At 36.5% G+C, this 16356-nt stretch overlaps 1 protein-coding gene across 1 annotated transcript in view; it reads left to right on the top strand.

Annotated features, from left to right (window-relative positions):
• The window catches only part of LOC129248269 (cell adhesion molecule 1), a 371310-nt gene that overhangs the window by 90731 nt on the left and 264223 nt on the right, over positions 1–16356 (top strand). Inside the window, exon 2 of the mRNA XM_054887754.1 lies at positions 9214–9285. Coding sequence (XP_054743729.1) covers positions 9214–9285 — 72 coding nt within the window. The remainder of the gene's footprint in view (positions 1–9213; positions 9286–16356) is intronic.

Raw genomic sequence — 16356 nt, 5'->3', positions numbered from 1 at the left:
CGGAGCAGAGGTCGCGGTCGTCCAAAGACTACTTGAAGAAGTTCGATGCTGCGCGACCTAGCAGATACCGACATCTCATGAGACGGTACAAAAATAACAGCACAGAACCGTGTACGATGGAAAAGTCTTATCGAGGCTCTATGCTCCAGAGAGGAGTGAACAGAAAAAAAAATTAAAAATATGCCAATTATTAAATTTTCAAGATTTCCAACTGGTAACAAATTAATTTAATCGACTAATTTTCAAACTAAAAAAAACAGTTATAAATACAATTAACTTTCAGAAATATGGCAGTTATTCAATTCTCAAAAATATGAGAAAGAAAAATATGGAATTAATTTTAAAAATTGAATTTAATTATTCGAATTCCAAGATTCTTAAATGATTTTAAAATATTCAATTATCTTTCCAAATTATGTCAACTAGTCAAATTTGAAGAAATGAACTAAAAAAAACAGTAAAAAAAATTTCAAAAATATGTCAATAATTTCTAATTTCTCGGATTTTTTATTGATTTTCTAACAAAAAAAAAAAAAGAATATAAAATTTTATTTAAAAAATAAACAGTAAAAACCATTATGGAACTAATTTGAAAAACATCTTAATTGGGTATTAAATATTCAAAGGCTTCCAAATGGTAGCAAGATAATTTATTTGATGATTCATCAAAACAAAAAAAAAACAAAAAGTAGCAAATATTTCAAAAAAAATTATTATAATTAAAAAAAGTGAATTATTCAATTTCAATCAAGAAATCAACTAAAAAAATTACGAAAACATTTGAAAATATGTAAGTTATTCAAATTTCTAGATTCTCAAATGACGCTAAAGTAGATTATTTGATATATTTTCAAAAAATTTCTATTATTCGATTATTAAGTTTTCAAGTTTTCCAATAGTTCTAAAATAGTTTTTTTCCATTAGTTTTCTTCCAAAAAACTATAAATTTTTCAAATTTCTATATACTCAAATGACACCAAAATGGATTATTTTCCAAAAAATAATACTTATTAAATTTTCAAAATGTCATTCACACAAATTTTCAAGAAATATAGAAAAAGCTAGGAAAAAATTTTCTAGGATATTTCAATGATTCAAATTTCTTTCAAATATTCGATAAAATTTGAAGAAATCAGCGAAAAAATTAAAAAAATCAGTTTTCCAAAATATAACAATTTGCGCAATTTATGAGATCTACAATTGATTCTGCAATGGGTTTTGCGAATAATTTAAAAAAAATGAAAGAAAAATTTTCAAATTATCAGTTATTCAATTTTCAAGAAATCGACTGAACAACGAAAGACATATATGTCGAATATATTCGAAAATATGTTAATTCAAATTTTTAGATTTTCAGTTCCTTATGAAGATGTTTATTCGATCATTTATTATAAATAAATCTCAACTATTCAAATTTCCATACCATGAAAATATTTTAGAATAATGCATTCGATTAGTTTCCCAACAAATTTGAACTATTAAATTTTCCAGAAATCAGCAAAAAAAAAACTTGAAACTAATTTTCAAACAAAGTTGAGTTAAACAAATTTGAATATTTTTAAATGACTCAGGAAAAGATTATTCCATTAATTTTCAATTTTCTGAGCCATCGATAGCCACAGCTTCATAAATTAAAGTGCCATTCAGTTTCTTGATTTCAAATAAACCATCTCCAGAATTATGTAGACCGTCCATAACTCACACTGTAACGCAAATCTTACTATCAAACTATTTTTGGTATTTTTTTTTAAGGCAGCGTGAATTTCGTCATTACTTCTCTGGTTATTTTGCGCCAAGTGCAGGCAATTAAGCCTTGGCCAATAGTTTTATGCAAAGCTAGTCCATGCAAACTGCTCGTTATAGACCAAAAAAATAAAAAGTCGTTTAATCCTTACACTTCATTGTTACGCACTAAATATATATATATTCGTACTTGAAATTCCTATTCATCTTGTGACATTCGCCTACATAAATTCCTAAGAACTCAGCTAGGCAATCAGCCGGCAATTTCTAGTGCATCAAATGTTAAGGTCAATCATTTTGAGTGCTCGTACGACCACTTGTTGTGCGCAAACATACCAGAAGGACATGCGGGTTATAATGTCAAACAATGTCTTTTATTTAATATCTAAAATGTGTGACTAAGTGACTGTGTGGCTGTGCATAGCTTGAAAGCATGCCAATCTGGTTTTCCATATAAAGGCGTATGAACGCAAGGATATGTACATATAGTTTTACCCTACAGTGAAAAGTAAATATATAAGTATACTCAACAGGTATTCTAAATCATCAACTGCTACTGTGTGAACGAAATCAGTGTAGTTATAGAGTGACTAGTATTATACTAGTTGCAAAATAACTAGTTGGAACAAAAGTCAAAGTAAGTCTTCTTTGATGCCTAATATTTTTATAGCTGTTGTAGTTGAAGTTGCTTTCAGTCAGACTAGTTCGGGACTGACTACAATTGTACTAGTTGCGAAAAGAACAATTGAGCTTGAAGTCAAAAAATATGTTCTACTACTGCGTTTATTCTATTTTGAACTAGTTCTTAAAAAAGTTTTTTTTGTACTCTTGCCACTCAACAAAAACTAGTGATTTTCACCAAAAACTCCACTTACATTTCTCGGTCTATTATAAAATAGTTCGTTCTTTCATTTTTATTTATTCCTTCAACTCGTTCAAAGGTGGTGATTTTTGCCACAAATTAGATAAACCTCTTTTTGATCTATTGCGAACCAGTTCATGCAAAACTGATGATTTATGCCACAAACTCGACTAGCATTTTTTGGTCTATTATGACCCGTTTATGCATTCATTTTTATTTATTTTTTCAACTCCTCCAAAACTCATAATTTTCGTCACAGATTAGTCTTGTCTTTTTTAATCTATTTCGAACTAGTTCAGTAGTAAATTTTTATTTATTCCTGCAACTCGACCAAAATTAATGATTTTCACTACCATTTTTTGGTCTATTATGCCCCAATTCATGGAGTAATTTTTATTTATTGATTCAACTCGTTCAAAGGTGAGGTTCTTCGTCAGAAATTGGAGTGCAATTTTTTGGTATATTATAAATAAGTTCGCTAACTGGTCCATTTGTAACTAGCTAATTATGAACTACTTCGGTAACTGGTCCACTAAGAACTAGTACTTAATTGCTGTAAGACTGGTGCTAATGTGTTAACCTGTATAATGCTGATACTGATACTGTCCAACTCGCTAAATGGTTTGATACTGCTGTACAAGCAGATAGTTGGACACTTCGTAGTTCATCGACACTTTTAAAATAACAGCTTTTAGCATTGAAAAAGATAGACATTGAACTACTTCAGCTGCTAATCAAACTGAAAGTAAGTCAGTTCAGAACTAGTAGTTTTGACTACAGGGAATACACAAGCATCCACAAGCATACGCATATGTTTGCTCGTAGTCTGCGTTGCGCCTACTTTGGTTGAGATGTAAACATAAAGGGTCTTTCAAAAGACGCGCCTAAATTTTGTTTTAAAATAAAGCACGTAAAAATTTAAAGTCTTGCAGGTTTCACTATTTTTATTCAAAATAAGGCTCTTAACAATTATTTATAATATGTGAAGCATGACACCATTTAAATGACCACCGTGGGCAAGTCCACAGGTAGAATCCGCCAAAGAGTCTATTCATGAATATTTAATCATTAAGAACGTCTATAAATCGATGTTGAAAGTTGTTCAGCAACATTTTGTGCTACACCAGCAATATTCTGAACAGAACGACGAGTTTTTGGTGTGTCAGCCCTTTTTCTATTCTCGGCAGAAGAGGTTTTTGAAAAATGTTTACGAATCTTTAAATTGTCGACTCATTCGTACTATTATTTTCACCAAAATTTCATGAAAATGTGCCTCATCACTGAAGATGAAGTGCGCGATGTGCATTTTGATTTGAACGCCCGTTTTCATAATAACTTTAACGCATTGCTCGATTTGTATCTTTCCATGGTTCAAATTGAGTTAGTCTGAAATTGAAAAATGTAAAATGAAATGCAGAAAAAAGCTTGACGTTTAGGTGTTGTTCCAATTCAACATCGGCCCTTGAAATTTAACCACCCTTTATACCTGTTAAATGACATAAAAAAGGTACCGTCTAGAAATTTCTCACCACTGACGTCACTTTTGAAAGTCCCTTTACATCGCTGTATACATTTGAAATGCTGCTTAGCTTTTGTTCTCTTGTCTGACATTTTTATAGACCATTTCATACTTTGTCTGGCCGCCTGCAATGAGTGTGTTTTGTCTTGACTCGCTACAAGTTTGATTTTTTGCATACATACACACTCACGCATATCATACACAGGTCACTTGTCAGACCTATTGTATCTCTGCACTGTCTGAGGCTCGCTTGGTTAGCTGTGCTGTGGTTGAATGACTTAATTTTGCGTACGAGTATTAGTCGGTTGCTTGCCTAACGGTATGACTGGATGTTTGTCTGTTCATTATGTTCATGATTAAAACATATGTGTGTTTTTGTATGCATGTGTGAGACTGTTTACATGTTTACTTTTGTGAAGCGTAAGCCTTTGTTATTATTGTTGCCTGAGTTTGCGCTTTTTTGGATTTGGCAGAATCATTGTGGACAAGAATTGGGTTTTAGTTATTACTTTTAGTAGACCTTTATCCATTTTTTGTTTTTGTATAATATATTTTTGGCAATCTGTGGGTTGTTTTATGCATGATTTGTTTATTGATTCGCAAATGTCTGAGTGGTAAAATATATGCACATAAATTTGGTTGAATTAGATTTACGATTCTTACTAAACTTAAAAAATTATGTAGGCAAAATTTAAGAAATTTCAATCTACCATTTTTACTCAAGCAGTCTTCTGCCTTTCCATCTAAACAAATACCCCTGCCCGCTTTTGTTTGCACCTATCACACGAAATCCAACTTCTGCGCCTGCAGGTATACCAGCGCACAAGTCAGCAAAGTGAGCTCGCAGTTTTCCCGTAATGCTATTGGCATTCAAGTGCGTATTACACGTGATTGCAGATAAGTTTATTTAGTAAAGAGAAAAACTTTGCAAAGAAACCATTAAAAGTGGTAGCCTCTGTACAATGGAAGAGCTGAACTAGAAACAGCTGCGAGGGTCCATCTTGGCGGCCAGCGCTTAGGTAGTTATTTGCAAATTTGAGTATTTTAGTTGAGGAAATTACCGCAAAAGTAAACGGAAATGAAAAGCAGTAAGAAAGTACATGGAGCAGGCATTGCTTGACGCGTAGGAAGGAGCATTTATATACTTAACTTCTCATGAAAACGAAGTTTAAGCACGTTAAATGAAGTAATTTCCTAAGTAAGAAAGAAAATTGTTTTGGTGATAAACTCTACAAATAAATAGTGCAGGAGTTCAATAGGCAGAGTAGGAAATCACTGCGATGATAAATTCGCATGTAATGAGAGTCCATATACAGCATTATATTAAAAATATTTTGTACAAAATTGAACCATCTAATTACAGAGGAAATACAGATCACAAAAGGGATCAGAGAAAATATGTGTAAATCTTCTTTCTACCTTCAAGTGGTTTTGGGTTGGGTTGGGTTGAATCGGTTGTCAACAGCCACACGCAGCCTCATAGCTCATTGTGATGCCACAAGGGAACTTGTCTTTACCTCTCCTAAAACCAGTGTGTACTTTTTTGAAATTTTAGAAGATCCCGGGACTTAACAGTACTGAGACCTTCTAAGTCATTAAAAAAAATGTTCTGCCAAAAACGGTAAATCTGCGCCTGGATAGAGCTGAACAATGACACAGAAGGCGTGAGATCGCCTCTTCCTCTTACTCCTCTAGGCAGCTTCTGCGGAAGCCATGATTTTGCACATCGATCCTATTAATCAGTGTCCTGTTTTAATCGAAATCAGTGTGCTAAAACTGTGCTTATTTTGACTTTGCAGAGATTCTGTGCGTTTAGCTTAGACAACCGACCACAATTGTCGGGCGATCCTTCAATACGCCATCTTTCGTTCGGTACTCTTAAAATTTCCTCAACAAAAGCAGGTTATTTGTCTGTGTACTCATCAGTCAACTTGGTGAAGAGTTTTGCTAGATCATCGGATCTGCAGTTATCCTCAATGCCACAACTTCTCGTAACCCATGTTATCTTTAGGTGAAATGACTTAAACTTCTCTTTAAGAGAAGCGGCATTTCATAACTACCTTAAAACTTATGGACTACTTTGTGAAGGGTTTTATCTCTGTCTGGCTATCAGTTAAAATGTAAATATCATCTTCCGGTATTGCATCAATCTGTACCAGTGTCAGGACATTTTTTATTACCATCAGTTGAACCTGGAAGACTCCCTGTAGTAGGAATGCCGAACACTAAAGAGGATCCTCAGATGTTCGAATTATAAAGCTCCGCCCACCCTGACCACAAGCTTTGGCCCATCTCTGTACACATGGATTGACGCGCCCTGTCTTAAATCATCCCGTTCCCGCTATTTCCTTGAGGGTAGGAGAGTCGTGAATGTTGTAATGACAATTTTGAGCGGGAGTGATAATCCACCAGTCTGCGAAGCACCGAAATGCCAGCTACGATTTTACCGTGGCCGTAGCCCATGTTTGACGATTCTCTTAAGGACAAACTTACATCGAACGCTACTCAGTTGAAAAATGAGGAAAAGTGATCAACATGTACTCGTATTATGAAAACGGCCGTTCTGCAAGAATTGCATTTCGTGAGTTTTTCGGTCAACATATTTCATTGATACACTAACGACAAAACTTCTGCACTTACATATGATAAATCTACATGTCATTGAAGGAAGACTATGCACCTACAACGAGCCACTATTTGGTAGAGGTTTTAGCCAGGCAGAGTCAGCAGACCGTTTCTTTTTTTGTCGGGCCAACTAGAAAGTGCAGCATTCAGACATTAATTGTGCTACACTTAGACTCCCCATTTCGTTTTCTTTAAATCTACCCGTTCTCCGAAGAAATCTGAGTAGATCTTGTGGAGCCAAGGAGCCAAGGTGGTCGCTTCTTAACACATCAGTGCCAAATACCTCAAACCTGATTCGAGCGAAGACGCACAAGAAGTGGTCTGGCGTCTCATCCTCCTCTTCATAAGCTGGGCAGAGTACACTATCTGAGAAGCCTACCTTTTCCATGTGTTTCGCCTACAGAAAGTGGCCCGTCATCAGTTCAATCAGCTGTCTGCATTCCCTTCTGCTTGATGACAGGAGGAGGCATGACAGATAACATCAGTTTAGTACATCTGCAGCCTCTCTCAGCCTGCCAGGCTCGCTTGTGGGTTAGAGTAACCCGTTTTCTAAACGTGGCTTTGATGGCTGCAGAAAAGAGTGGCAAAACGGGCTCTGGGCCAAAGAAGTTGGCCAGCAGACCGTAATGCTAGTAATGCTGTCGCGGAAAACCATGAACGTTATCGTGACATGACAGCAAAATCTTTGAATAGGATGGCATTAACTTGCCCATATGAGAATGCAAGAGGACGATGCCACTTACTACACAACGCGTAAAACACACACAGCTCCACTGGTTTTTAGCCCTACCTTCCTCCTATTTTGAACGCATATCTCGATAGATATACAGGGTTGTTAATATTCAACGGACCCATCTGATAACCCTGTATCTTTTGACAAAAATGTCAGATCGCTTAATTACATACCGCGTTGGAAGCGTCGGTCCAAGCTGATTTTTACCATAGAACAGTACACGCCACGCGAGCGCTCCCAATTTGTTGAAATTTACATTCAACAAAAGAAGTCAATTGTGAAAGCTCAACGTGCATATAAAAAATTAAATAATGTGAAAAGTGTGTCTTCTAAGAACACCATTAAACGCTTGTACGAAAGGTTTTCGACTGGTGATGCTCTTTCTAATCCAAAGAGGTCAAATCAACCGACCAAGGCCATCGGATGAGAATATTGCTCTTGTACGGGCCAGTGTTGAGACGTCGCCAAGGACATCCCAAAATCGCCATTCTCAGCATTTGGGCATTGCTCGGACCACTTTACAACGAATTCTCCGAATTGATTTGCATTTATTCCCGTATAAGATTCAATTGACGCAAAGATTGTCGCCTACGGACAAGCCTCGACGATTGGAATGGGCCCAAAGAGTCATCGAAATGGCTGAAGATGACGTGCAATTTTGGAACAAAATCATCATGTCCGATGAGGCTCATTTCTTATTGAATGGGACGGTAAACAAGCAAAATTTCCGTATTTACACCACTGTAAATCCTCACGAAATTCAAGAGGTACCTCTTTTCGATGAAAAAGTCATTGTTTGGTGCGGCGTTAGTGCGAAAACGATGGTCAAGCTGTTACCGTCAATCAGGAGCGTTATCGCGATATGATAACCACTTTTGTGATGCCAATTATTCATCACAAGCGTATGAGGCAGTTCTGGTTTCAACAAGACGGCGCTCCACCACACACAGCTTGCACCACAATCGATTTTTTGAAGAAATTGTTTCCCCGTCGATTGATGTCGAAAAATGGCGATTTTGACCGGCCACCGCGTTCGCCCGTTTCAATGCCACCTGACTTCTTCTTGTAGGGATATTTAAAATCAAAGGTTTATATTAATAAGCCAAAGCCCATAGAAGAGCTCAAGAACAACATCCGTGAGGAAATAGCCGCTATTCCAGCCGAAGTGTTAGCTCAAACTATAGAAAATTCTGCAAAATCGGCACAATACGCCATACAGGCTCAAGGCGGCCATTTGAGAGATATCATATTCAAAAAGTAATGTCAACAAATCTACTTGAACCAAATAAAATGATTATTATCGTCAACATCAAAAAAATTGTGTTTTTCTTTGATTTAAAAAAAAAAACTCATGGGTCCGTCGAATATGGGCAGCCCAGTATTTGTCACTTAATATTTTCCTACTCATATAAATCTGTATTTCCTTATAACAGCTATTTTTAACTATTTTCCTTCTCTATTGTCTTTCTACTTTCATATTTCTTCTACTGATGCTACCAAATATAAATAAATGTGCCAAAAATTGCATATAATAAATAAAAATGCTTAAAAAATATTACTTGCGGTATCACCAAACGATGGATGGCTGTTCAACTGAACTGCTTCATTTCCAATTACTTTGATCTCCCATTGTTGTTAATTGCTGCTGTTGTTGCTGTCACTGTTGGTGACTTTTCTGGCTTGGTTTGACTTGTCCTATCTAACGTCGCTGCGCTGACTCATCATCCACAGAGATGCAAAATCATGAAGAGTTACTGGAGGATATTCGGGACGACACTTCTGTGAACCTTATACCTGAGAAAGGTAAGTTCATTAAGTTAAAGGTAACAGTAGAAAAATAAATATATTTATTTTCTTTTAATTTTTCGAATAAAAACTTATAGTTTTTTCTGTTAGCGAAAATTTCGTTAATGTGTGTTGAAGAAATTAATTTGATTATAAGTAAGTTACACTGTACACTTTGCGTTTCGCCTTATTTTTGGCGTTCAAGTTGAAATTTGAGCTCTGGTGTATTAAAAGACTTATACTAAGACTCTATGAAAACATTTTTGTAGCACCTTTTAACACGCTATATTCCGCTGTTATGTGCATTTTTTACGTTTTCTTTCCAAAGTAACAAAAAAGCCATTGAAGAGTTCCATTGCAGAGTTAGACGATTACAATATCTTTAGAAAAGTCGTCCGCTTTTCCACATAAAACTCACACAACTAATCCAATCATAAAACTCAAGTGTAAGAATCACTTAGATTCTTATGCTGATTTAACATTAGATTGTGCGAAAACTTTGATGTAAGCTTTTAAACCACCGGTGCACGTCTTTTTTTCTCCCCAACACCGCTACCGCGGCAGAGGTTCTTATTTTTTAATATTTTTTTTTAAAACTTGCACATTATCAGAAACATTTTTTCGTTCTTCGTTTTTCCTCCGTCTTCCAAAGGAGTGCGTACTCTAGCATATGGATAGGAGTAGCCTTTAATTTTGAAATTGCAGCGCAGGTACCCAAAGGGAATTGTAACTTATATATTTAGAAAGGAACAGTGACATAGGATAACCGTCAAAAGTAAATAAATTGAAACCAAAAGACAGCAATAGAAAAATATCACGCTTTACTTGTATGTGCTCCGGTGACAGCTATGAAAGCGCCCAATACTGGCTATAGGATTAATGAAGAGGAGGCTAACGTATGCGACGACGCGAATGCGTATTGTGGCAGAATATATCGACCTATGATAGCGAGCATATTCGTTTTACTCAAACGCGATAAAGACATTTCTTAGAGAAAAATAAAAAAACTGTAGTTAAGCTTTCACGCAAAGAAAATAAAATTTTTCCGAGCGACACAATAGAGCCATTGTTTGCTGCGAAGTGTTTCTCACAGAGTTAGAGACGATTGAAGGCGAAGGTGCTAGAATGGAGACCTATCATAGCTGTAGCAGATGGAGTTCACACACTAACCCGGACGCCAACATAAGCATTCTTAGCTTTTTTCACTAGTTTTGGACGCTTGCGTATATACCCAATCTCATTACTTTTAAATATCTTACCCAGAGCCAGATTATACGGCCACCAGTTTGCGAATAGTATGAATGAGTTTTTAAGCTTTTGCTTGGATTTCAAACCGAATGAATTTCCACACAAAGAAACTTCTTTTCGTATCCCAAAAAAAACTGATGCATGGCCCATTTCTGGGCACGAACTCGTTTCGGAGCCGAAGAACCAGATTCACACCATTCTTTAGTGTTTTGGTTTGATTTAGGATCGTGGTGATAGGCCCAAGTCTCATTCATACTGATGAATCGACGCACAAAGTCCACTGAAATTCTTTCGAAAAAGCTCGAAATGTTGCTGAGAAAGTCGCATTCGATTGTGTTTTTGTGCCATTGTTAGTCCATTCTGAGGAAATGCGCTACCCTTTGGGTACACAGTTTTCTGATACCCAACACTTTAGTGAAAATATTGCTTACACTTCCCAAAGAGATGAAGTACCATCTGTAACCCAGGTCACGGTTAACAGTTATGATTTCGAGTTTGTAAAAAACTTCGTTTATTTAGGAACCAGCATTAACACCGATAACAACGTCAGCCTGGAAATCCAACGTCGAATCCCTCTTGCCAACAAGTGCTACTTTGGACTAAGTAGGCAACTGAGCAGTAAAGTCTTCTCTCGACGAACAAAACTAACATTCTAGAAGACTCTCATCATGCGCGTCCTAATGTATGGCGCAGAAGCTTGGACAATGAAAACATCCGATGAAGCGATGCTTGGAATGTTCGAGAGAAAGATTCTGCGTAAGATTTTTGGACCTTTGCACGTTGGCAACGGCGAATATCGCAGGCGATGGAACTATGAGCTGTATGAGCTTTACGACGACATAGACATAGCACAGTGAATAAAGATCCAGCGGCTTCGTTGGCTGGGTCATGTCGTCCGAATGGATACAAACGCTCCAACTCTGAAAGTATTCGCTACGATACAAGCTGGTGATAGCAGATGAAGGGGAATGCCTTCTCTGCGTTGGAAAGATCAGGTGGAGAAGGACTTGGCTTCACTTGGTGTGTTCAACTGGTGCCGGTTAGCACGAGAAAGAAACGACTGGCGCGCTTTGTTAAACTGTGATAAAATCGCATAAGCGGTTATTGCACCAAGTAAGAAGAAGAAAAAGTATGTAAGATACCTCAATGTTTTTTTTAAATAGATTTTTTTTTAAACAGAAATCTACTTGCCAGATCTCTCGTTGCCTTCCATGGGGTAACCGCTATTAGCAAACTTGTCCATTATTTATTATATTTTGCGGTGCTTGACTCAGGGATTGGTAATCGTGCACAAACTCACTCGACTATGATGGTCAAGGTTTCGATAGAGGCCTATTATAATCACTTGACTCAAACCGCTCACATTAATCAGCTTACAATAACTTTTTTATCCTTTTTTCCCTTTCATTTTGCTGTGGGATCAAAAAATTATTTCAGTGTTTTAATATTTAAATGTGGTTTCGTTCGGAGCACCCACTCGAAAGTAATCTCCCACAACTTTTATATGTATATATAATTGGCGCGTACACCCTTTTTGGGTGTTTGGCGGAGCTAGTCCTCGTATTTGTGGTGTGCGCCTTGATGTTGTTCGACATAATGGAGGGACCTACAGTTTCAAGCCGACTCCGAACGGCAGATATTTTTATGAGGAGCTTTTTCATGGCAGAAATACACTCGGAGGTTTGCCATTGGCTGCCGAGGGGCGACCGCTATAAGAAAAATGTTTTTCTTAATTTTGGTGTTTTCACCGAGATTCGAACCGACGTTCTCTCTGTGAATTCCGAATGGTAGTCACGCACCAACCCATTCGGCTACGGCGGTTGCCCACAACTTTTATTATTACTAATTAAACCTAACCTGGCCTAACCTAACCTCATAACTTAACATAATGGTAAATAACATAACACAACTTATTCTAACACTAGCGGCGTACTCGTTGCTATCTAATGCTGACCTGTACCTGACCTTTTCTACTTCAGTTGTGCCTGTTTGCTGCTTGACTATAAGGAAAAGTTGTTTTTATATTAAATAGATGTTTTATGGAGAATAAATGTTTTTGCAATTCACTTTGCATATAACGATTGCAAAGATTTCTTCTTATTAAGTAGCTTAAGTAACTTAAGTCGTGATCTTATTTTGTGTACGCTTTGCCATCGCCTGACCTTATTGCGATGCTGCGACATTCCTTATTTCTTTGTTAGTATTAGTGGAGCGTATTCCTTTTACATTCCCATGGTGTCTCATAATATACACACACACATACAACGCATACACATGCACCTACCGTATCGTCGACCTCAGCGCCATTAGCCATAGCATCGCAGTCGCATTCTGGTACGAGGCCACAACTCTCATAACTCTTTTATTTTTAGCGCTGCTTATATTTTCTTCGCATGGCATTTTCCTACGACTGTCACATACAAAAAAAAAGGTCACCTCCTCTAATACTCCTACGTAATTTTACGTTACTTCATATCCTTCAGTTGCATTTTTTATATTCTTAACTTTGCATGTAATTTCTTGTATTTCATTCATTGTTTTACTTATTTTGTTCGCGGTTTTAGATGCGACATTAGCTTATTGTTGAGCCTTGAGGAGAAAGAGGAGCGAGGTGGATAAGTAGAGTAGGCGAGTCAGAACGATAGGGTGGCTTTTGGCATGCAACATGACAGCTTCGCGATTCGCTTCATTCCCAAAAGCCACAACACCAAGGCAACCGAGCTGGCAGGTAAATCTGTCGGTCGGTTTGCGATATCAGACAGGCAGCGAGACAGCTAAAGTGGCTTCATTTGTATGGCTATACGAGTATGTGTGGGTAGAGTAGTAATGTTTGTGGCAAGTAATGAGATAGCGATATTATGTTGCAGATTATATTTAACATTCGCCGAGCGCACGGATACGTACTTAACATAAATACTTCAACGCATACACAGACAGAAATATTATTTTTTTCTTACACCTCCCTCACCTTGCCCATTTTTATATGAGTGGATGCGAGCAGCGTTTTTCACTTCACCTATATGAGAGTCATATTTTTCTAACTGTTTGTTAGGATGGGTCGATTTGTGGAATATGCTAAGAAAGGATTCTTGGAAAGAATGAGTAAGAAATTCATATTAAAATTGTGGAAGTAAAAATTAACTCATACCGTTGAAATCCCTAAACCGATTTTGTTTCTTAATTAACTGGAGTTAGCGGCTTCGGTAGCGTAGCAAAAGCAATGAATTTATTTAATACTTATAAATAAATTCTGAAGAAGAGAAGGTCAAACCTCAAAGCCAAGAAGAAGGGGGAACTAAATTTCAACACAGATGGTTCCAAGCTAGACAATAGGGTTGACAGTGAAGTATTTTCGAAGGAATTAGGACTGGAACCATCTGCTCGAATACCAGACTACTGATAGACTACAGATAGACCGCGTCTATCGGGCGGAAGTTTTAGCTATAAAAGAAGTGGCTACGTACCTAAATTCTCATCCTTTAACAAAAACTACTGTGAATACGATCTCGGATATCCAGGCGGCCACTAAATCAATGAATGGACTATACTTAGATCAAAGGTTCGTCAGGAATGCCAGGCAGCTCTAAATGATATTATTGTCGTATTCAGGAACAGTCTTAGTTGGATTCCGGGGCACAGAGGCATTGAGGGATATTAAAAAGCCGATAAGCTAGCCATGAAAGGTACTACTCTTCAATTGCTCAGTGATAGAAGTACCAGTAGGATACCTATCTAATAGCATTATCCAAGAGGCCAATAAGTCATGTAGAGATGAAGACACATGGGTAACTACTAGGTCACTATGGCAGAAAATAAATAAGCTAAAGAAAAAGGACTAATCAAACTTTCAATAAAGGATATCTCGAAGGTCGTGGCTTATATAACCGGTCATTTGGTACTTGGCAGGCATTCCTTGAGATTAGGAGCTTTCTTCCATGAATACTTCGAAATTGTAGAGATGAGAAAAAGGAAGAAACAGTTGAACACTTCCTTTGCAATTGTCCAGCCTTAGCTGTAATCGGAGCAGGTTTTCTAGGTTGATCCTTTTTCATTTCTCGCACGGTACTGTATGGCGTGGAGATTGGAGCAACCCTGTGCTTCATAAGAGGTTCCCGTGTCGCAAAACGGACTAATAAGACCTAAATGAGTTGGACCGACTACCACCATAATCCAACCTAACTTTGATATAAATTTCTAAAATCGGTAGGATTTTCGCTTAATAAAACTTAAAAAATTAGTTGCATATTTACAATTTATATTAAGCGGTAATTTTACTTTTTGAAATAAAAAGTAAGTGGCAACACCATTTATAATTTACTTTTTAATCAAAACGCTCCCAACCATAATTTGCTGATACACATTCAAGTACTTAATTCATCTACACTATTTTATAGCACTTACGACTTACAAGTTAGGTGGCAACGCCATACTAAAAAAAAATTAAATAAAGCTTTATTCAGTCTTATTACATCTCCTAATTTCTAAGGAAATTTTTTTATTAAATTATATATTTCTGTAAATTTATATGGCAACGCCATTTATTGAATTAAAACTATATCTGTCCTTATATTGATATATGTATGATATAAGTATATATTTTTGCAATTAATATAGTGTTGCAATCAATTTATTATTTTACAAAAAAAAAAAGGTGGCAACACCAGCGAAAAATATTTTTTTTTTAACCTTTAGATGTATACCTTGTCTTAATATTTAAGTGGAATGTTAGAAAAAAATATATTTTTCAATAAAATTTAGGTGGCAACACTTTAAAAAAAATTTGTGTGGAATAAATTTTTCTTAAATGCATTTGATTGATACCCATGTTGTAATTTTTTATTTCAAATAAAAACATGTGGCAACACCCAGTTAAAATGAGTATTACACACAAACAATCTACGACCAATACTTTTGATGTAAAAAATGTTAAAATCGGAGCACTAGTTTTTGAATGATGGTCGAAGAATTTTTTTTTATACATATCTATAAACGTAGTACGTATGTACGAGCATGTGTGTAGGCATTCGGAATAATTCAAAGGCGCCAACCAAAGATTGTTCAAAATCCATAGGTAAATTTTTTAAAGCAAAACTGTTTAGTACATTTGTAAAGTCGAAGCGGTCATTTCACATGTGATTTTATGACATAAATTTTATAACGGACAAGCGAAATAAAATACAGAAAATTAATTTTTTATTCGGAATTTTTTTTTTTTTGAAGTAGATTAAGGTTTACATTTCTTGGTCAAACACGCCTTTTGTTTATTTGTAATATCAATATAAATCTGATTCAAATACCATAACTTCAGAAACCAATAAAAAATGAGCAAGCATTTTTTTTTTAGATCATTTTAACTCCATAACTTCCTTCTACCTCTTCTTCTTCTTAGCATCACAATCCTTTGTGTACCATTGCTTCATTCACAACCTTTCGCCACCCGTCTCCAACTAAGGCTACTTCCTTCCACCGCCGCGCGTTCAGCTTTGCAAAGTCACCTTCAACGTCTTCGATCCAGCTCTTTCTGGGGCGTCTTCTTCTTCGGCCTCCAAAAAGGCGTAATTCAACTGCCTTTCGAGTTGTTCTCCTCTTGGGCATTCTAAACCCGTGTCCAAGCCATCTTATCCTCTGTGATTTAATAAATCTTATATAATAACTTCTACCAGGTGCGTGCTTTTGATGTAAGTTACATGAAAATTCTTTCCTTTGTTCTTGGAGTTTTAAAGCGCTAATGGCTACAGCTTGGCTGTAGTGATACTGAAGAATATGCTATCAAACTTTCTCTACTTTTTCCTTCGGAATAGTGGAACTCACAACTGGCTTCGCCAAACTCTAAATTGTGTA

The sequence above is a fragment of the Anastrepha obliqua genome, chromosome 5 (genome assembly GCF_027943255.1).
Source record: "Anastrepha obliqua isolate idAnaObli1 chromosome 5, idAnaObli1_1.0, whole genome shotgun sequence".
In the NCBI taxonomy this organism is placed as follows: domain Eukaryota; kingdom Metazoa; phylum Arthropoda; class Insecta; order Diptera; family Tephritidae; genus Anastrepha; species Anastrepha obliqua.
The sequence above is the reverse complement of the archived record's forward strand: the minus strand, read 5'-3'. Positions and strand labels throughout refer to the sequence as shown.